General features: G+C 39.2%; 1 protein-coding gene across 1 annotated transcript in view; it reads right to left on the reverse strand.

The window, feature by feature from the left end:
• LOC116894309 (solute carrier family 22 member 27-like) overlaps window positions 1–23,046 on the reverse strand; it is a gene marked incomplete at its 3' end in the record, with an annotated part of 54,849 nt that overhangs the window by 26,830 nt on the left and 4,973 nt on the right. Inside the window, exons 3-5 of the mRNA XM_032896005.1 lie at window positions 14,112–14,266; window positions 13,853–14,021; window positions 4,233–4,356 (exon numbers count right to left, since the gene is read on the reverse strand). Coding sequence (XP_032751896.1) covers window positions 4,233–4,356; window positions 13,853–14,021; window positions 14,112–14,266 — 448 coding nt within the window. The remainder of the gene's footprint in view (window positions 1–4,232; window positions 4,357–13,852; window positions 14,022–14,111; window positions 14,267–23,046) is intronic.

Raw genomic sequence — 23,046 nt, forward strand, 5'->3', positions numbered from 1 at the left:
GTTCATTTACACAGTGGGATACTATTTAGCTATTAAAACTTCAGATATGAATTTTGCAGACAAATGAATGGAACTAGAAAATATCATTCTGAGTGAGATAACTCATACCCAGAAGGACCTAAATGTTATATGCTCACTGATAAGTAGATATTAGCCAAAACATTCAGAATAATGAGGATACAACCCACAGACCATAAGAAGTATATAACAATTAGAGAGGCCCAAGTGAGAATGTTTTAATTCCACTTTGAAGGGGGAAGGAAATAATTGAGGGAGCTAGAAGGAGGCAGGGAACTGAGTGGGAGGAGGGAAAAAGGGAGGGGAAAGGGGAACAGCATCTGAGTGGGTGACAGGAGAGAAGGCCAGAAATCTAAGAGAATAAACTGAGATAAACAGCATTGGAGTGGGAGGAGGAAGACCCTCTAGGAAGTACCAGAAACATGGGATGTGAGAAACTCTAAGGACTCAGTGGGGTGACCTTAGTCAAAATTCCCAACATTGGGGAGAGGGAAATGGAAGAATTCAACTCTAGTAGATAGACAGGGTCTCAAGCAGAGGGACAGCACTACTAATCCACAGCCAAATATTCTGACCCAGAACTGTTCCTGCCTAGAACTGCAAGAACAAAAATGGAGAAGAGACTGAAGCAAAGGTGGTCCAGTGACTGCCCAACTTGGATCCATCTCATGGGAAGGCCCCAAGGCCTGACACAATTACTGATGCTATGACTTGTTTACAGATGAGAGCTTGGCATGGCTGTCCTCTTAGAGGTCCTACCAGCAGCTGACGGAGACAGGAGCAGACACTTATACCCAGGCAGTGGCCTGAAGTTGGAAGTCCTTGTGGTTGAATTAGGGGAAGGATCGAAGAAGCTGAAGGGGAGAGCAACCACATAGGAACATCAGCAGTGTCAACTTACTAAGACCCTGGGAGCTCCCAGAGTCTGACCCACCTTTGAGGAGCAACAAGGGCCAGTCAGAAGTCTGCCTTGTCAGGCCTTAGTGGTAGATTTGCTTAATCCTGAAGTAACTTGAAGCCTTAGAAAGGGGAGGTCTGGTGGAATGGGAGCACCCTTCGGAGGCAAGTGGGAGGAGGAATGGGATAAAGAACTGGGGGGGGCACACAGGGGGATGGGCAATGATTGGCATATAAATATGTAAAATAATAAAAATTGAAAATCATAATAATATAATAAAAATAACACAAACAAATGAAAGAAAGGAAGAAAGAAAGAAAGAAAGAAAGAAAGAAAGATAGACAGAAAGATAGAAAGATAGAAAGAAAAAGAAATTGCCTTAAAGCCAGATCTTAGGGAGCAATATTGTCAAGTAAGGTACCCTCTTTTCAGATACCTCTATTATGTGTGTCAAGTTGACATGAGACTTCTCAGGACAAGTTTCATGTTTTCAGATGGTGGATCAAAACAGAATGTCCTGGTTCTAAAGCATTAGGTAGTCTACTTCTCTAGCTATATTGTTTTGACCACATATAACTTTTTTCTTGAGACAGCTCTATGTCATGAGTGCTGTGTTCTGCAACAGACATCCTGTGGTTCTAGCATCTTCAGCCTCCAGGAATCTCTGCTCAGCAAGGGGTATTCAAGTTCACAGATTTATGCAATGCTCTCTGAGGGAATGCTACCAGAGCCTCCTGCCCGGCCACACAACTTAAGGCCTCTGCTGCTGCTAAAGACTGGATCAGTACTCCCTGACTCACTCTATCTTCACCTCATGTTTGCAAGACCAGTACTGTGTGGTCACAGACTCACATTCTGTCAGTGGATGTCTGACGGCTCAGAGTGGAGTCTGTCCTTTTAGAACCACAATTCTATTGCCTTCTATTTATTAATTCCCATGAAAACAATTTCCAGGGCAATGCTTTCCTGGTACATGGATTCCCTTGAATTGAGGTCCTTGACCTCAGTTCAAGCTCCTTCCTTTAAGAGGTTTTCTGGATTTTCATAGGTTAGATCATTTGATGATTGGACTCTTGCAGTCATGGCTGTTTTCCTTCTGTCTGGTGTAGAGCATGATGTCTCACTGCAGGCCAAGCAAACTCTGAGCTAATGCCTTGGCTGCAAACTTTACTTGTTTGATCACTCCTCTTTGGCAAACTGGACATTCTTATGACTTTCTGTCTCCTTTTTTGTTGTCTTTCTACTGTAGATCAAATAATGCAGTAAGAGTGGTGATACTATGATCACTATACATATCCATTATAAAATATACTCCACAAAACAAATTAGGTCATTATTTTCATGTTAAATCTGATTTGGTGTCTCAGGATTTCAAAAGATTAAAGCCAGGTTCTGGGCCAAATTTCACACTAAAGGATCCAAATGTAATTGCTGATAGAGTCTGTGTACCCTCTGGAAATTCATGGTTTCTACTTGTACTGCCTGTGCTTAGTCCAGCATTCTCATTTCCCAAGAGGCACTGGAATGACTCCTTGATCTTTATTTATAGTATTCAAGGGCTTTTAACTACAGAGTTTCTAATATTTCTACATTCCTCCCTCAGTGAGTATAAAGGCACTGAGAGTGCATATGAGCTTTATCTTTCCAAAGACCTCATACCCAATTCCACTTTTTTTACTAGTTAGTGTTTCTGTTGGTGTGGTAAGACAGTCTTACTAAAATACCTTTAAAGAAGAAAACGGTTATTTTGGCACATACATGAATTGTGTAGTAATTTCGGGTAGGAATCTTACCTTGTTCAATTTGAGAAGGCAGATAGTTGCATTGTGTATGCATGCAAGAAGAGAAAATTGAGTATTAATCTCAGCTAGCTTCCTCTTCTTATGCACCTCAGGACAGAAGCACAGGAACAATGTTGCTTCCTTTAAGGTGGTCATTTCTCATCAATTTTACTAATCCAGATAACCATTCTGTCATTCCACAAATCTAAATAAGTCCCTGTAGGCACGTCTAAGGATCTTCAGCCAGGGATTGAAGTTCTTCATACTTTCTAATTACTATTAGTGATCGCACATATACAAGTAATTTCCAAATAGAACGTTAAGAGCCAATTGCTGAATACACAACAATTTCTGGTTGTTGGACTTAATAAACACCAAGCTAGAATTAACCTGGAATCTTATTCTCTGGTTGTTAGCCTCACTGCACTGAAAGCTACTTTATGCAGGCCACTGATAGACAATACTCTACATCATTTTATTCAACAATGGACTCTTGGGCCCTGGTAGTAGAGCTAACTCAGTTATTGATCTATATGGCGATTATGTGTAAGTTGACGTGCTTTCTAATGATTTTGTTCATGCCCATATATTGATGTTGTTTTCAGTTTTGATCAGAGAAGCTTCTTTCCAGAGTTTGAGAATGCTACTACAAAGCTGAAACTGTCTATTCTTCAGAAAATAAGTGATTATTAAATTAAATGATTATTAAATGAGTAAGTCCTAATCTATATGTATACAGCACTATTTCCAAGGATCAGGGACCATGTGAAACAGAATTCTGAGATAATATAAGGTCTAGAGTTAGCTATGGGGTGATACGCAATGCTGTATTCTAGGCATGGCATGGGCATTGCACTCTCAACAGCTGTGGTAATCTCCAACAGACCTACCCAAAATTCAGTGAGTAAAATTTCACCATCTTGAGAAAGGATGGATGATTAATGATTGCTCTGGATAAGGGAGAGGTGTATTAAGTCTCGATACAGCCCCTTGTATATTGTCCATGCTCCTATAATTTGGTTCTTATTACTTATTTCTGTAAGAAATCTTAATTTATCTTATTAGTTCACAAAAAATAAAACACACACACACACACACACACACAGAGAGAGAGAGAGAGAGAGAGAGAGAGAGAGAAAGCAGTAGGGGATTTGTTGAGAAGAAGCAAGACTCATTTTTATCTCACTATCATTCTATGTTCCTTTCAAGCTCTATAGAGTACTGTGAGGTTAATGAAAGAATAAAATGAAAACTATCAAAATATATTACCTAAACATATTAAATGTAGCACATTAGTATATATCACCAGCATTCCACTAAAACAGTTACTTTGTGAATGAAATCCAATGCAAAAGAATATTACAAACTGGATTCAAGAAACAAAGAAATGAAAACAGTGCTTTTAGTCTCATTAGAATGAAACACATATGCAGTGTTCTTAATGACAGCATAGTGCATCTTGGGCACTAACTCATACACATGTGAAGCTTGTATTTGTGATGGGTATTGTCATACCCATCATCCATTATCCTTACCTCCATGGTTAGGTTGTCTCCAGATTTCTTCATTCCATTAATGTGTGCAACTTTTTTTAGTTCCTTTAAGCCCTCCTGGGGTTTGTTGGTCACAATGAGCCACCGAGCTGACTCTGACAGCCACCTGTCAAGGAAGATGTTGGAGGTAGAAACAATCCTTGTGAAGTTATTTTCTATACAAAATTTAACCTTCAAAATTTTGTTCTTTAATTGAATACATACAACAATCTGATATAAAAATCTCTGTAATATCTTGTTATCTAATACTTTCAATAAAAGTTAGGAATGATTCAACCACATAATTCACTGCATTTTTTCTGCATCGTTATTAAATTGTGTATTTATTTACATTTCAAATGTTATTCATTTTCCCGGTTTCCATGCAAACATTCCCATAAGTCCTCCCCCTGCCATTCTTTTTTTTCCCTCCATCTTTTTTAACTTGGGTATTTCTTATTTACATTTAGATTGTTATCCCTTTTCCCCTTTCCGGGTCAACATTCCTCTAACCCCTCACCCTCCCCTTCTATATGGGTGTTCCCTTCCCCATTCTCCCCCAAATACCGCCCTCGCCCCAACAATCACGTTCATTAGGGGTTCAGTCTTGGCAGGACCAAGGGCTTCCCCTTACACTGGTGCTCTTACTAGGCTATTCATTGCTACCTATGCAGGTGGAGGCCAGGGTCAGACCATGTATACTCTTCAGGTAGTGCTTTAGTCCCTGGAAGCTCTGGTTGGTTGACATTGTTGTTCATCTGGTCTCAAGCCCCTACAAGCTCTCACAGTCCTTTCTCTGATTCCTTCAACGGGGGTCCCGTTCTCAGTTCAGTGCTCTGCTGCTGGCATTCACCTCTGTATTTGCTGTATTCTGGCTGTGTCTCTCAGAAGAGATCTACACCCGGTTCCTGTCAGCCTGCACTTCTTTGCTTCATCCATCTTATCTAGTTTGGTGGCTGTATATGTATGGGCCACATGTGGAGCAGGCTCTGAATGGGTGTTTCTTCTGTCTCTGTTCTAAACTTTGCCTCCCTATTCTCTCCCAAGAGTATTCTTGTTCCCCTTTTAAAGAAGGAGTGAAGCATTCGCATTTTGGTCATCCATACGAGTTTCATGTGTTCTGTTCATCTAACGTAATTCAAGCGGTTGGGCCAATATCCACTTATAAGTGAGTACATACCATATGTGTTTTACTGTGATTGGATTACCTCACTCAGGATGATATTTTCCAGTTCCAACCATTTGCCTATGAATTTCATAAAGTCATTGTTTTTGAAAGCTGAGTAGTATTCCATTGTGTAGATGTACCACATTTTCTGTATCCATTCCTCTGTTGAAGGACATCTGGGTTCTTTCCAGCTTCTGGCTTTTATAAATAAGGCTGCTATGAATATAGTGGAGCACGTGTCTTTGTTATATGTTGGGGCATCTTTTGGTTATATGCGCAAGAGAGGTATAGCTGGGTCCTCTGGTAGTTCAATGTCCAATTTTCTGAGGAACCTCCAGACTGATTTCCAGAATGGTTGTACCAGTCTGCAGTTCCACCAACATGGAGGAGAGTTCTTCTTTCTCCACATCCTCGCCAGCATCTGCTGTCACCAGAGTTTTTGATATAAGCCATTCTGACTGGTGTGAGGTGGAACCTTAGGGTTCTTTAGATTTGCATTTCCCATATGACTAAAGATGTTGAGCATTTCTTTAGGTGCTTCTCAGCCATTCGATATTCCTCAGGTGTGAATTCTTTGTTTAGCTCTGAACCCCATTTGTAAATAGGGTTATTTGTCTCCCTGCGGACTAACTTCATGAGTTCTTCATTTATTTTGGATGTAAGCCCTCTATCAGTTGTAGGATTGGTAAAGATCTTTTCCCAATCTGTTGGTTGCCATTTTGTCCTAACATCAGTGTCCTTTGCCTTACAGAAGCTTTGTAGTTTTATGAGAACCCATTTGTTGATTCTTGATCTTAGAGCATAAGCCATTGGTGTTTTGTTCAGGAAATTTTCTCCAGTGCCCATGTGTTTGAGATTCTTCCCCACTTTTTTTTCTATTAGTTTGAATGTATCTGGTTTGATGTGGGGGTCCTTGATCCACTTGGACTTAAATTTTGTACTGGGTGATAAGAATGGATCTATCTGCATTCTTCTACATGCTGACCTCCAGTTGAACCAGCACCAATTGCTGAAAATGCTATCTTTTTTCTATTGGATGGTTTTGGCTTCTTTGTCAAAAATCAAGTGACCATAGGTGGGTGGGTTCATTTCTGGGTCTTCAATTCTATTCCACTGGTCTATCTGCCTGTGTCTGTACCAATACCATACAGTTTTTATCACTATTGCTCTGTAATACTGCTTGAGTTCAGGGATAGTGATTGCCCTGGAAGTCCTTTTACTCTTGAGGACAGTTTCAGCTATCCTGGTTTTTTTTGTTACTCCAGAAGAATTTCCAAATTTTTCTGTCTAACTCTATGAAGAATTGGATTGGAATTTTGATGGTGATTGCATTGAACCTGTAGATCACTTATGGTAAAATGGCCATTTTTACTATAGTAATCCTGCCAATCCATGAGCATGGGAGATTTTTCCATCTTCTGAGATCTTCAATTTCTCTCTTAAGAGGCTTGAAGTTCTTATCATACAGATCTTTCACTTGCTTGGTTAATGTCACACCAAGGTATTTTATATTATTTGAGACTATTATGAAGGGTGTCATTTCCCTAATTTCTATATCAGCTTGTTTCTCTTTTGTGTAGAGTAAGCCTACAGATTTATTTGAGTTAATTTTTTATCCAGCCACTTTGCTGAAGGTGTTTATCAGGTTTAGTAGTTCTCTGCTGGAACTTTTGGGATCAATTAAACATACTATCATATCAACTACAAATAGTGATATTTTGACTTCTTCCTTTCCAGTCTGTATTCCTTTGATCTCCTTTTGTTGTCTGATTGGTCTGGCTAGGACTTTGAGTACTGTATTGAATAAGTAGGGAGAGAGTGGGCAGCCTTGTCTAGTCCCTGATTTTAGTGGAATTGCTTCAAGTTTCTCTCCATTTAGTTTAATGTTAGCTACTGGTTTGCTTTTTATGGCTTTTCCTATGTTTAGGTATGGGCCTTGAATTCCTGTTCTTTCTAGGACTTTTATCATGAAGGGGTGTTGAATTTTGTCAAATGCTTTCTCAGTATCTAATGAAATGATCATGTGTTTTTATCTTTTAATTTGTTTATATAGTAGAATACGTTGGTGGTTTTCTGTGTATTAAATCATCCCTGCTTCCCTGGGATGAAGCTTACTTTATCATGATGGATTATTGTTTTGATGTGTTCTTAGATTTCATTTGCAAGAATTTTATTGAATATTTTTGCATCAATATTCATAAGGAAAATTGGCCTGAAGTTCTCTTTATTTGTTGGGTCTTTGTGTGGTTTAGGTGTAAGAGTAATTATGTCTACATAGAAGGAATTGGGTAGCACTCCATCTGTTTCAATGTTGTGGAATAATTTGAATAGTATTGGTATGAGGTCTTCTATGAAGGTCTGATAGAATACTGGACTGAACCCATCTGGACCTGGGCTCTTTTTGGTTGGGAGATTTTAATGACTGCTTCTATTTCTTTAGGAGTTATGGGATTGTTTAAATGGTTTATCTGTTCCTGATTTAACTTGAGTCCCTGGTATCTGTCTAGGAAATTGTCCATTTCCTCCAGATTTTCAAGTTTTGTTGAATATAGGCTTTTGTAGTAGGATCTGATGATATTTTGAATTTTCTCTGATTCTGTTGCTATGTCTTCCTTTTCATTTCTGATTTTGTTAATTTGGACACACTCTCTGTGTCCTCTGGTTAGTTAGGCTAAGGGTTTATTTATCTTGTTGATATTCTCAAAGAACCAGGTTTGGTTCTGTTGATTCTTTGCATAGTCCTTTTTGTTTCTACTTGGTTGATTTCAGCTCTGAGTTTGATTATTGCCTGCCTTCTACTCCCCCTGGGTATGTTTGCTTCTTTTTGTTCTAGAGCTTTTACATGTGCTGTCAAGCTGCTGATATAGGCTCTCTCATGTTTCTTTCTGCAGGCACTCAGAGCTATGAGTTTTCCTCTTAGCACAGCTTTCATTGTGTCCCATAAGTTTGGGTATGTTGTGCCTACATTTTCATTAAATTCTAAGAAGTCTTTAATTTCTTTCTTTATTTCTTATTTGACCAGGTTATCATTGAGTAGAACATTGTTCAACTTCCCTTTTTATGTGGGTGTTCTTTCCTTACTGTCATTGAAGACCAGCTTTAGCCCATGGTGGTCTGATAGGATGCATGGGATCATTTCTTTCTTTCTGTATCTGCTGAGGCCTGTTTTGTGGCTGATTACATGGTCAATTTTGGAGAAAGTACCATGAGGTGGTGAGAAGGTATATCCTTTGGTTTTAGGATAGAATGTTCTATAAATATCAGTTACGTCCATTTGGTTCATGACTTCCGTTAGTCTGTCTATGTCTCTGTTTAATTTCTGTTTCCATGATCTGTCTATTGATGAGAGTGGGTGTTGAAATCTCCTACTATTCTCATGTGAGTTACAATGTGTGCTTTGAGCTTTAGTAAGGTTTCTTTTATGTATGTAGGAGCCCTTGTATTTGAAGCATAGATATTTAGCATTGAGAGTTCATCTTGGCGAATTTTTCCTTTGATGAATATGAAGTGTCCTTCTTTGTCTTTTTTGATGACTTTTGGTTGAAAGTCAATTTTATTCAATAATAGAATTGCTACTCAAGCTTGCTTCTTCAGCCAATTTGCTAGGAAAGTTGTTTTCCAGCCTTTTACTCTGAGGTAGTGTCTGTCTTTGTCTCTTATGCGTGTTTCTTGTATTCAGCAAAATGCTGGTTCCTCATTATATATACAGTTTGTTAATCTGTGTCTTTTTATTGGGGAATTGAGTCCATTGATGTTGAGAGATAATAAGGAATAGTGATTGTTGTTTCTTGTTATCTTCATATTTGGAAGTGAGATTATGTTTTTGTGCTTGTCTTTCCTTTGTTGCAAAACGATTAGTTTCTTGCTTTTTCTAGGATGTAGCTTGCCTCCTTCTGTTGGGCTTAACCATTTATTATCCTTTGTACGGCTGGGTTTGTAGAAAGATATTGTGTAAATTTGTTTTGTCATGGTATATGTTGGTTTCTCCATCTATGTTAATTGCTGGATACAGTAACCTGGACTGGCATTTGTGTTCTCTTAGGGTCTGTATGACATCTGTCCAGGATCTTCTGGCTTTAATAGTCTCTGGTGAGAAGTCTGGTGTGATTCTGATAGGTCTGCCTTTATATGTTACTTGACATTTTTCCCTTACTGCTATTAATAATCTTTCTTTGTTTTGTGCATTTGGTGTTTTGACTATTATGTGACAGGTGGAGTTTCTTTTCTGGTCCAATCTAGTTGGAGTTCTGTTGGCTTCTTGTATGTTTATGAGCATCTCTTTCTTTAGGTTAGGGAAGTTTGCTTCTATGATTTTGTTGAATATATTTACTGGTCCTTTTAGTGGGGAGTCTTCACTCTCTTCTATACCTATTGTTCTTAGGTTTGATCTTCTCATTGTGTCCTGGATTACTGCACGTTTGAGGCCAGTAGCATTTTTCATTTTCCATTATCTTTGACAGTTGTGTCAATGAATTCTATGGAATCTTCTGCTCCTGAGATTCTCTCTTCTATCTCTTGTATTCTGTTGGTGATGCTTGTATCTACGGCTCCTTGTCTCATCCTTTGTTTTCTCCCTTAGAGCTTCCTTTATTGTTTCCATTTCCATTTCCAATTCCTTCACCTGCTTGATTGTGTTTTCCTGTAATTCTTTCAGGGATTTTTGTGTTTCCTCTCTAAGGGCTTCTACTTGTTTACTTGTGTTTTCCTGCATTTCTCTAAGGGAGTTCTTTTTGTCTTTCTTGAAGTCCTCCATTATCATGATAAAATGTGATTTTAAATCTAGATCTTGCTTTTCTGGTGTGTTTGGATATTCAGTGTTTGGTTTTGTCACAGAATTGAACTATGATGATGCAATGTAGACTTGAAATAGAAGCAGCCATTAAAAGTCTTCCACCCAAAAAGAGCCCAGGTGCAGAAGGGTTCAGTGCAGAATTCTAACAGATCTTCATAGAAGACTTCATACCAATACTATCCAAACTACTCAACAAAATTGAAACAGATGGAGCGCTACAGAATTCCTTCTATGAAGCCACAATTACTGTTATACCTAAACTACACAAAGACCCAACAATGAAAGAGAACTTCAGTCCAATTTCTCTTATGAATATTGATGCAAAGTTACTCAATAAAATTCTTGCAAGCCGAAGCCAACAGCACATCAAGACAATCATCCCTCATGATCAATTAGGCTTCTTTCCAAGGATGCAGGGATGGTTTAATATATGGAAAACAATCAACATAATCCACTATATAAACGAAAGATGAAAAGCACATGATCATTTCATTAGATGCTGAGAAAACATCTGACAAAATTCAATACCCCTTCATGATAAAAGTCCTGGAAAGAACAGGAATTCAAGGCCCATACCTAAACATAGTAAAAGCCATATACAGCAAACTAGTAGCTAATATTAAACTAAATGGAGAGAAACTTGAAGCAGTCCCACTAAAATCAAGGACTAGACAGGGCTGCCAACTCTCTCCCTACTTATTCAATATAGTTCTCGAAATCCTAGCCAGAGCAATCAGACAACAAAAGGAAATAAAAGAGATAGAGATTGGAAAGGAAAAAGTGAAAATATCACTATTTGCAGATGATAAGATTGTATATTTAAGTGATCCCAAAAGTTCCAGCAGAGAACTACTAAACCTGATCAACACCTTCAGCAAAGTTGCTGGGTATAAAATTAACTCAAATAAATCAGTAACCTTCCTCTACACAAAAGAGGAACAAGCTGAGAAAGAAATTAGGGAAATGACACCCTTCATAATAGTCCCAAATAATATAAAGTACCTCGCTATGACTTTAACCAAGTAAGTAAAAGATCTGTTCAATAAGAACTACATGCCTCAGAAGAAAGAAATTGAAGAAGATCTCAAAAGATGGAAAGATCTCCCATACTCATGGATTGGCAGGATTAATATAGTAAAAATGACCATTTTACCTAAAGCGATCTATAGATTCAATGAAATCCCCATCAAAATTCAAACCCAATTCTTCATAGAGTTAGACAGAACAATTTGCAAATTCATCTGGAATGAAAAAAAAACCCAGGATAGCTAAAACTATCCTCAACAATAAAAAGACTTCTGGGGGGAATCACTATCTCTGAACTCCAGCAGTATTACAGAGCAATAGTGATAAAAAAAAAAAACTGCATGGTATTGGTATAGAGACAGAAAGAGAGACCGGTGAACTAGAATTGAAGACCCAGAAATGAACCCACATGCCTATGGTCACTTGATTTTTGACAAAGGAGCCAAAACCATCCAATGGAAAAGAGATAGCATTTTCAGCAAATGGTGCTGGTTCAACTGGAGGTCAGCACGTAGAAGAATGCAGATCGATCCATTCTTATCACCCTGTACAAAGCTTAAGTCCAAGTGGATCAAGGACCTCCACATCAAACCAGACACACTCAAACTAATAGAAGAAAAGGTGGGGAAGAACCTCGAACCCATGGGCACTGGAGAAAATTTCCTGAACAAAACACCAATGGCTTATGCTCTAAGATCAAGAATCGACAAATGGGATCTCATAAAACTGCAAAGCTTCTGTAAGGTAAAGGACACTGTGGTTAGGACAAAACGGCAACCAACAGATTGGGAAAAGATTTTTACCAATCCTTTAACTGATAGAGTGCTTATATCCAAAATATATAAAGAACTCATGAAGTTACACTGCAGGGAGTCAAATAACCCTATTAAAAATGGGGTTCAGAACTAAACAAAGAATTCAGAGCTGAGGAATGCCAAATGGCAGAGAATCTCCTCCACAAATGTTCAACATCTTTAGTCATAAGGGAAATGCAAATCAAAACAACCCTGAGATTTTACCTCACTCCAGTGAGAATGACTAAATTCAATGACAGCAGATGCTGGCAAGGATGTGGAGAAAGAGGAACTCTCCTCCATTTTTGGTGGGATTTTAGACTGATACAGCCATTCTGGAAATCAGTCAGGAGATTCCTCAGAAAATTGGACATTGAACTACCCGAGGACCCAGCTATACCTCTCTTGCGCATATACCCAAAAGATGCCCCAACATTTAACAAAGGCACATGCTCCACTATGTTCATAGCAGCCTTATTTATAAAAGCCAGAAGCTGGAAAAAACCCAGATGCCCTTCAACAGATGAATGGATACAGAAAATGTGGTACATCTACACAACTGAATACTGCTCAACTATCAAAAACAATGACTTTACGAAATTTGTAGGCAAATGAATGGAACTGGAAAATATCATCCTGAGTGAGGTAACTCAATCACAGAAAAGCACACATGGTATGCACTCATTCATAAGTGGCTATTAGCCCAAATGCTTGAATTACCCTGGATGCACAGAACACATCAAACTCAAGACGGATGATCAAAATGTGAATGCTTCACTCCTTCTTTAAAAGCGGAACAAGAATACCCTTGACAGGGAATAGAGAGGCAAAGATTAAAACAGACACAGAAGGAACACCCATTCAGAGACTGCTCCACATGTGGCCCATGCATATACAGCCATCCAATTAGACAAGATGGATGAAGCAAAGAAGTGCAGGCCGACAGGACCTGGATGTAGATCTCTCCTGAGAGACACAGCCAGAATACAGCAAATACAGAGGCGAATGCCAGCAGCAAACCACTGAACTGAGAATGGGACCCCGTGAAGGAATCAGAGAAAGGACTGAAAGAGCTTGAAGGGGCTTGAGACCCCATATGAACAACAATGCCAAGCAACCAGAGCTTCCAGGGACTAAGCCACTACCCAAAGACTATTCATGGACTGACCCTGGGCTCCAACTGCATAGGTAGCAATGAAAAGCCTAGTAAGAGCACCAGTGGAAGGGGAAGCCCTTGGTACTGCCATGACTGAACCCCCAGTGAAAGTGATTGTTTTAGGGGAGGGCGGTATTGGGGGGAGGAAGGGGAGGGGAACACCCATATAGAGGGGGAGGGGGTGGGATTAGGGGGATGTTGTCCTGGAAACCGGGAAAGGGAATAACAATCAAAATGTGAATAAGAAATACCCAAGTTAATAAAGATGGAGAAAAAAGAAAAACAAAGCAGAACTAGTTCAATGTGAGGCAGGGGGATGTGGGATGGGATTGGGCTTTTGAGGAGGGGAAACTGGGAAAGGGGATAACATTTAAAATTTAAATCAATACATCCAATAAACATTTTTAAAAAGCTCCTACAAAAAGTAGTGTATGCTCTTCAATGTACCAGTACCTCCTGTCACACTTATGTATGATTTTATAAAATTATTTGTTTAGCTCAAGGTTAGGCAGAATTGAGTCACCTCAGTTTTATCTGACAGTCATCCTTGTCCTCCAGTTCCATAATTGGAAAGAGTATCACATACTGTCTTGTGTAGACTAAAGGGTAATGCATTTCTTATGTCCTTATTCCTGTTCATTATCTTCACATATTTCCATTACAGAGACTCGGAAAGAAAGCTCATACCTTGTGAGTATAAAGAAGAAGAAAATTGGTACAGACATTGCCAGCTGGAGGTAGTGCCAGTTTCGAAATTGAAAAGCCAGGCCTGCCAATATCATGCTTCCAAAGCTATTAGCACAAGATCCAAGCACTGTCACCATGGTTAGGAATTTAGGGCTTGTCCATTCAAACACTGAAAGAAAAAGTTATATTAACTTAAAAGGGATTTGCAGGGTTAAAACCAAAGTTTGAACAATATTCCATTTCAAAGGCTTTGACTTACTGAGCAAGTTACTGTTTACTGTTATGGGTTCCACACACATTCCTGCCAGGAATCTTAGAGAGCAATAAATGAAGAAGTTGGGAGCAAAACCTACACAGGTTTCAATGATGGCCATTTGTAATAAAGCATATTTTAAAATTAACTTCCTCCCAAACCTGAGAAAAAGAGAGAAATTAGATTATGAGAAGAATTCAGTTTGCTTGAAACTTCAAGACAGCTATAATTCTAAATAATAAGGAATTGTAAATAACAGAGAGTGCATGAACTCAAAAGATTATTTTCATTTTTATAAATACATAGTTAAACAATATTTTTCTAAATTTCTTATGAGCAATTTTATTAACTCATGCCACATGATAAAATACTATGTTGGTATTATAATATATTATAAAAATACCATACCACATAGTGTACTTAGTATATTTATTACTGATTTGTTTCTTTGATAAGACTAGATACTTCTTCAAAGCCACTTAAGGGAGAAAAGACATATTTTGTAGAGTACCATCAGATAAACAATGAATAAAACATGGTAATTGCCCTGTATGTTGCCATGAGCATGAGATAGATGACTCATTTAGAGGCTGAATGAGTAAGTGGTTATCATACCACATCTCAAATAGGTATTTCCCACGATATGTACTCAAGCAACCCCATTCCCACAAGAAAACTCCATTGACAAATGCTCTGTGTCCTCTCCAAACACCTTCATTAGCTAAAGTACAAAGTTTTCAAACACATGAAGTTTTGGTGGACAGGTAAGCATAGTGCAAAACACATATAGTCCTTGTAAAATTAGGTATCTTAGCCAGCACTTGGAAGTTTAGTACTGCATAGATCGTGGATAAAATATATCAATGGAATAGTTGATGTGTGCTTTCATAAAAGCTACTTTTGCTGAATTTGAACTTAATGACCTTGAAATTCCAATTCCATTTTGTGGTATAGGCTATAAGGCAATCATGATGCAGGGCAAGAGACTTCTAGAAAGTTTCAGAGACATGAGCAACACTGAGAATGAGGAACAAAGAAGGAAGGGTGATTAAACACAGGAAAACAAAATTCTGAGTCCCTTAGAAGACTAGAAATGCAATACTTTCTGTCAAATTGAACAAATCACTTGTACAGACTTTATAGGAACAGCTGTGCAAATAAATGGGAACTGGAAAACTTACATGTTATTTGGAACTCTCATCAACTTAGTCACATCGTAACATTAATTATACATATCATCTCTTGAGTACTATGGTGGTTGAATATGCTTGGACCATGGGAAATGGCACTATTAGGTGGTGTGGGCCTATTAAAATAGATGTGGCCTTGTTGGAGGAATGTATTTATAAATGCATTCTCTATGGGAATGGGATTTAAGGTTTCAATGCTCAAGATCTTCCCAGTGTGGAATAAAGCCACCGCCTGCGAATGCCAGCAGCAAACCACTGAACTGAGAATAGGACCCCAGTTGAAGGAATCAGAGAAAGAACTTGAAGAGCTTGTAGGGCCTCGAGACCCCATATGTACAACAATGCCAAGCAACCAGAGCTTCCAGGGACTAAGCCACTACCTAAAGACTATACATGGACTGACCCTGGACTCTGACCTCATAGGTAGCAATGAATATCCTAGTAAGAGCACCAGTGGAAGGGGAAGCCCTGGGTCCTGCTAAGACTGAACCCCAGTGAACTAGACTGTTGGGGGAAGGCGGCAATGGGGGGAGGGGGAACACCCATAAGGAAGGGGAGGGGGAAGGGATGTTTGCCGAAACCGGGAAAGGAATAACACTCAAAATGTATATAAGAAATCAGAGAAAGAACTGGAAGAGCTTGAAGGGGCTCGAGACCCTATATGTACAACAATGCCAAGCCACCAGAGATTCCAGGGACTAAGCCACTACCTAAAGACTATACATGGACTGACCCTGGACTCTGACCTCATAGGTAGCAATGAATATCCTAGTAAGAGCACCAGTGGAAGGGGAAGCCCTGGGTCCTGCTAATACTGAACCCCCAGTGAACTAGACTGTTGCGGGGAGGGCGGCAATGGGGGGAGGGTCGGGAGGGGAACACCCATAAGGAGGGGAGGGGGGAGGGGGATGTTTGCCCGGAAACCGGGAAAGGGAATAACACTCGAAATGTATATAAGAAATATTCAAGTTAATAAAAAAAAAAGCCACCGCCTGGATAACTTCAGAAGACAATCTCTTTCTGCGTGCCTTTGGATCAAAACATAGCACTCTTATGTCCTTCTCCAGCACCCAGCATCATGTCGAGATGGATACTTCAATTCTTTCTGCTATGATGAAGGTCTGAATGTCTAAAACTGTAAGCCAGTCACAATTAAATCCTGTCCTTTTTAAGAATTGCCTTGGACTTCTTGGGGAATCACTATCCCTGAACTCAAGCAGTATTACAGAGCAATAGTGATAAAAACTGCATGGTATTGGTACAGAGACAGACAGATAGACCAATGGAATAGAATTGAAGACCCAGAAATGAACCCACACACCTATGGTCACTTGATTTTTGACAAAGGAGCCAAAACCATCCAATGGAAAAAGATAGCATTTTCAGCAAATGGTGCTGGTTCAACTGGAGGTCAACATGTAGAAGAATGCAGATCGATCCATGCTTATCACCCTGTACAAAAGCTTAAGTCCAAGTGGATCAAGGACCTCCACATCAAACCAGACACACTCAAACTAATAGAAGAAAAAACTAGGGAAGCATCTGGAACACATGGGCACTGGAAAAATTTCCTGAACAAAAACGCCAATGGCTTATGCTCTAAGATCAAGAATCGACAAATGGGATCTCATAAAACTACAAAGCTTCTGTAAGGCAAAGGACACTGTGGTTAGGACAAAACGGCAACCAACAGATTGGGAAAAGATCTTTACCAATCCTACAACAGATAGAGGCCTTATATCCAAAATATACAAAGAACTCAAAAAAGTTAGACAAGGGAGACAAATAACCCTATTAAAAAATGGGGTTCAGAGCTAAACAAAGAATTCACAGCTGAGGAATGCCGAATGGCTGAGAAACACCTAAAGAAATGTTCAACATCTTTAGTCATGAGGGAAATGCAAATCAAAACAACCCTGAGATTTCACCTCACATCAGTGAGAATGGCTAAGATCAAAAACTCAGGTGACAGCAAATGCTGGCGAGGATGCGGAGAAAGAGGAACACTCCTCCATTGTTGGTGGGATTGCAGACTGGTACAACCATTCTGGAAATCAGTCTGGAGGTTCCTCAGAAAATTGGACATTGAACTGCCTGAGGATCCAGCTATACCTCTCTTGGGCATATACCCAAAAGATGCCCCAACATATAAAAAAGACACATGCTCCACTATGTTCATAGCAGCCTTATTTATAATAGCCAGAAGCTGGAAAGAACCCAGATGGAATTCTGAGGTTGGATACAGAATGGATACAGAAAATATGGTACATCTACACAATGGAATATTACTCAGCTATCAAAAACAATGACTTTATGAAATTCGTAGGCAAATGGTTGGAACTGGAAAATATCATCCTGAGTGAGCTAACCCAATCACAGAAAGACATACATGGTATGCACTCATTGATAAGTGGCTATTAGCCCAAATGCTTGAATTACCCTAGATTCCTAGAACAAATGAAACTCAAGACGGATGATCAAAATGTGAATGCTTCACTCCTTCTTTAAAAGGGGAACAAGAATACCCTTGGCAGGGAAGAGAGAGGCAAAGATTAAAACAGAGACTGAAGGAACACCCATTCAGAGCCTGCCCCACATGTGGCCCATACATACACAGCCACCCAATTAGACAAGATGGATGAAGCAAAGAAGTGCAGACCGACAGGAGCCGGATGTAGATCGCTCCTGAGAGACACAGCCAGAATACAGCAAATACAGAGGCTATGCCAGCAGCAAACCACTGAACTGAGAATAGGACCCCTGTTGAAGGAATCAGAGAAAGAACTGGAAGAGCTTGAAGGGGCTGGAGACCCCATATGTACAACAATGCCAAGCAACCAGAGCTTCCAGGGACTAAGCCACTACCTAAAGACTATACATGGACTGACCCTGGACTCTGACCTCATAGGTAGCAATGAAAAGCCTAGTAAGAGCACCAGTGGAAGGGGAAGCCCTGAGTCCTGCTAAGACTGAGCCCCCAGTGAACTAGACTGTCGGGGGGAGGGCGGCAATGGGGGGAGGGTGGGGAGGGGAACACACATAAGGAAGGGGAGGGGAGAAGGGGATATTTGCCCGGACACCGGGAAAGGGAATAACACTCGAAATGTGTATAAGAAATATTCAAGTTAATAAAAAAAAAAGAAAAAAAAAAAAAAAAAAAGAATTGCCTTGGTCATGGTGTCTCTTCACAGCAGTAAAACTCTAAGACAGGAATGGGGTGTTGCTGTGACAGGACTGACCACATTTTTGTTTAGAGGAAGGTGGATTTGGGGATTTTGGATTTTGGAAATCAGTGGAATGTCTTAAGTTTGGTTAAAGGGGCCTAGTAGGAATATGGAAGACATTATTGGTACTGAGAGTGATTTGAACTGTGAAACCCTGGCTCTAGAGGTTTCAAAGGACAATAATGTTAGTGTGTTGCCTAGAGATTGATTTTGTGATATTCTGATGAAAAATGTGGCTGCTTTCTGCACTGGTTCAAAGAGTCTTCCTGCAGCTAAAGTAAAGATACTTAGATTCATTGTATTATCAAAGAAAAATCTCAGAATACCCTGGTTTAATTTCTGTTGTGTTGTTACTAAATTTCAAATTTATGAAGAGCATTTAGATGAAAATACATAAGCTGCAATAGAAAAACTAAAAAATGTATGGTTCAACTATTAAACAGACACAAGGAAGTGGAATGGAGCTGAATTCTGTGTTCAAGAAAATAAAGTGATTAAAGGATGTGTGATGCCAGGGTAAAATTCCACCCGGCTAAGCATACTGTTTAAGTGTTTGAGGTTGGACAAGGCACTATTAAGAGATGTGGCCTTGTTGGAGTGTTGTGGCCTTGTTGGAGGAAGTATGTCCTGTGGGTGTAGGCTTTGAGGTCTGAATGCTAAGACCCACCTAATGTGAAAGAGAGCCTCTTCCTGGCTGCCTGCAGAAGATAATATCTGTCTGCCTGCCTTTGGATCAAGATATAGAATTCACAGCTCCTTCTCGAACATCATGTCTGCCTGTACACTGGCATGCTTCTGGCTATGATGATAATGGACTGAACCCATAACTGAAAGCCATCCACAAGTAAATGTCCTGTATAAGAATTACCTTAGTCATGATGTCTCTTCACAACAAAGAAACCCTAGCTAAGATAAGTACTTATATGACATACATGTCTTATGTAAATATGACTCAAATTATATTGGAGAAGAATGCATAAATAAATGACGTATTAAATAAAATTATTAAGTAGCAGGTATTATAAAGGTTGGTTGGCTTAAATATTATATAGTACTATAAATTAAATCCTGTATATTCTCACAGGAAATAGTCATTTATAAAATTGATAAATGCAATGATGCTTTAGATGGCAAGCCTTTGGTGGTAGCCTTGTTCTCTCTTTTCAAAGGAATCATTAAAATATAACAATTCTGGAATTCACTTTTCCATTGATCATGTACACTGTTTTTGATTGATTTTGTTGTTAAATTTAGTACTCTGGAACTTCGGCAACATTATTAACCTGTTTTTTAAATAGCCTTGTCTGCTTTATGTCTTCACTTGTAGACAGACTATATTGTGTATTGTATGACTGTATCAAATGTCAGTTAAAAAGCCTATGGCTTGCAGCTTAAGCTGGATACGTGGATTGGAGATATAAAAGAGAGAAAGGATTTGGATAGATAGCCAGGGTTTGGAGATTGGATCTAGAAAGTGTGAGAAGATAGACGAATGGTACCTAAGCAGAGGTAAAGAGAGGACACAGAGAGTGTGTCCAAGTTAACAAAATCAGAAAGGAAAAGTGAGGCATAACAACAGAGTCAGAGGAAATTCAAAAAATCATCAGATCCTACTACAAAAGGATATATAAAACAAAACTTGAAAATCTGGAGGAAATGGACAATTTCCTAGACAGATACCAGGTACCGAAGTTAAATCAGGAACAAATAAAACATTTAAAGAACCCCATAAATCCTAAAGAAATAGAAGCAGTCTCCCAACCAAAAAGAGCCCAGGTCCAGATGGGTTCAGTGCAGAATTCTATCAGACCTTCATAGAAGACCTCATGCCAATACTATCCAAACTATTCCACAAAATTAAAACAGATGGAGCACTACCAATTTCCTTCTATGAAGCCACAATTGTTCTTATACCTCAGTCACACAAAGACCCAACAAAGAAAGAGAATTTTAGACCAATTTCCCTTATAAATATTGACGCAAAGATACTTAATAAAATTCTTTCAAACTGAATCCTAGAGCACATCAAAACAACCATCCATCATGATCAAGTTTCATTCGAGGGATGCAGGGATGGTTTATTATAGGGAAAACCATCAATGTAATCCACTATATAAACAAACTGAAAGATAAAAACCACATGATCATTTCATTAGATGCTGAGAAAGCATTTGACAAAATTCAACACCACTTCATGATAAAAGTCCTGGAAAGAACAGGAATTCAAGGCCCATACCTAAACATAGTAAAAGCCATATACAGCAAACAAGTAGCTAATATTAAACTAAATGGAGAGAAACTAGAAGCAATCCCACTAAAATCAGGGACTAGACAAGGCTGCCCACTCTCTCCCTACTTATTCAATATAGTTCTCGAAATCCTAGCCAGAGCAATCAGACAACAAAAGGAGATCAAAGGGATACAGATTGGAAAGGAAGAAGTGAAAATATCACTATTTGCAGATGATATGATTGTATACTTAAGTGGTCCCAAAAGTTCCAGCAGAGAACTACTAAACCTGATAAACACCTTCAGCAAAGTGGCTGGATATAATATTAACTCAAATAAATCAGTAGCCTTCCTCTACACAAAAGAGAAACAAGCCAAGGAAGAAATTAGGGAAAAGACACCTTTCATAATAGTCCCAAATAATATAAAATACCTTGGTGTAACATTATCCAAGCAAGTGAAAGATCTGTATGATAAGAACTTCAAGCCTCTGAAGAAAGATATTGAAGAAGATCTCAGAAGATGGAAAGATCTCCCATGCTCATGGATTGGCAGGATTAATATAGTAAAAATGGCCATTTTACCAAAAGCGATCAACAGATTCAATGCAATCCCTATTAAAATTCCAGTCCGTTTCTTCATAGAGTTAGACAGAACAATTTGCAATTTTATCTGGGATGACAAGTAACCCAGGATAGCTAAAACTATGCTCAACAATAAAAGGACTTCCCGGGGAATCACTATCCCTGAACTCTAGCAGTATTACAGAACAATAGTGATAAAAAAAAAAAAAACAACTCTATGGTATTGGTTCACAGACAGACAGATAGACCAGTGAAATAGAACTGATGACCCAGAAATGAACCCACATGCCTATGGTCACTTGATTTTTGACAAAGGAGCCAAAACCATCCAATGGAAAAAAGATAGCATTTTCAGCAAATGGTGCTGGTTCAACTGGAGGTCAGCATGTAGAAGAATGCAGATCGATCCATGCTTATCACCCTGTACAAAGCTTAAGTCCAAGTGGTTCAAAGAACTCCACATCAAACCAGATACACTCAAACTAATAGACGAAAAACTAGGGAAGCATCTGGAACACATGGGCACTGGAAAAAATTTCCTGAACAAAACACCAATGGCTTATGCTCTAAGATCAAGAATCGACAAATGGGATCTCATAAAACTTCAAAGCTTCTGCAAGGCAAAGGACACTGTGGTTAGGACAAAACGGCAACCAACAGATTGGGAAAAGATCTTTACCAATCCTACAACTGATAGAGGGCTCACATCCAAAATATACAAAGAACTCATGAAGTTAGACTGCAGGGAGACAAATAACCCTATTAAAAATGGGGTTCAGAAGTAAACAAAGAATTCACAGCTGAAGAATGCCGAATGGCTGAGATGCACCTAAAGAAATGTCCAATATCTTTAGTCATAAGGGAAATGCAAATCAAAACAACCCTGAGATTCCACCTCAGATCATTCAGAATGGCTAAGATCAAAAACTCTAGCGATCTGCTAGATGCTGGCAAGGATGAGGAGGAAGAGGAACACTCCTCCATTGTTGGTGGGATTGCAAATTGGTACAACCATTCTGGATATCAGTCTGGGGGTTTTCAGAAAATTGGACATTGAACTACCTGAGGATCCAGCTATACCTCTCTTGGACATATACCCAAAAGATGCCCCAACATATAACAAAGACACATGCTCTATTATGTTTATAGCAGCCTTATTTATAATACCCAGAAGCTGGAAAAGAACCCAGATGCCCTTCAACAGAGGTATGGATACAGAAAATGTGGTACATCTACACAATGGAATATTACTCAGCTATCAAAAACAATGACATATGAAATTCATAGGCAAATGGATGGAACTAGAAAATATCCTCCTGGGTGAGGTAACCCAATCACAGTAAAACACACATGGTATGCACTCATTAATAAGTGGATATTTGCCTAAATTCTCAAATTACCCTAAATGCACAGAACACATGGAACTCATATGGATGACCAAAATGCGGATCCTTTACTCCTTCTTTAAAAGGGAAACAAGAATACCCTTGGGAGGGGATAGGGAGGCAAAGTTTAGAACAGAGACTGAAGGAACACCCATTCAGAGCCTGCCCCACATATGACCCATACATATACAGCCACCCAATTAGACAAGATGGATGAAGCAAAGAAGTGCAGGCTGACAGGAACCGGATGTAGATCTCTCCTGAGAGACACAGCTAGAATACAGCAAATACATAGGCGAATGCCAGCAGCAAACCACGGAACTGAGAAT

This window comes from Rattus rattus, chromosome 2 (genome assembly GCF_011064425.1).
Source record: "Rattus rattus isolate New Zealand chromosome 2, Rrattus_CSIRO_v1, whole genome shotgun sequence".
Taxonomy (NCBI): Eukaryota; Metazoa; Chordata; class Mammalia; order Rodentia; family Muridae; genus Rattus; species Rattus rattus.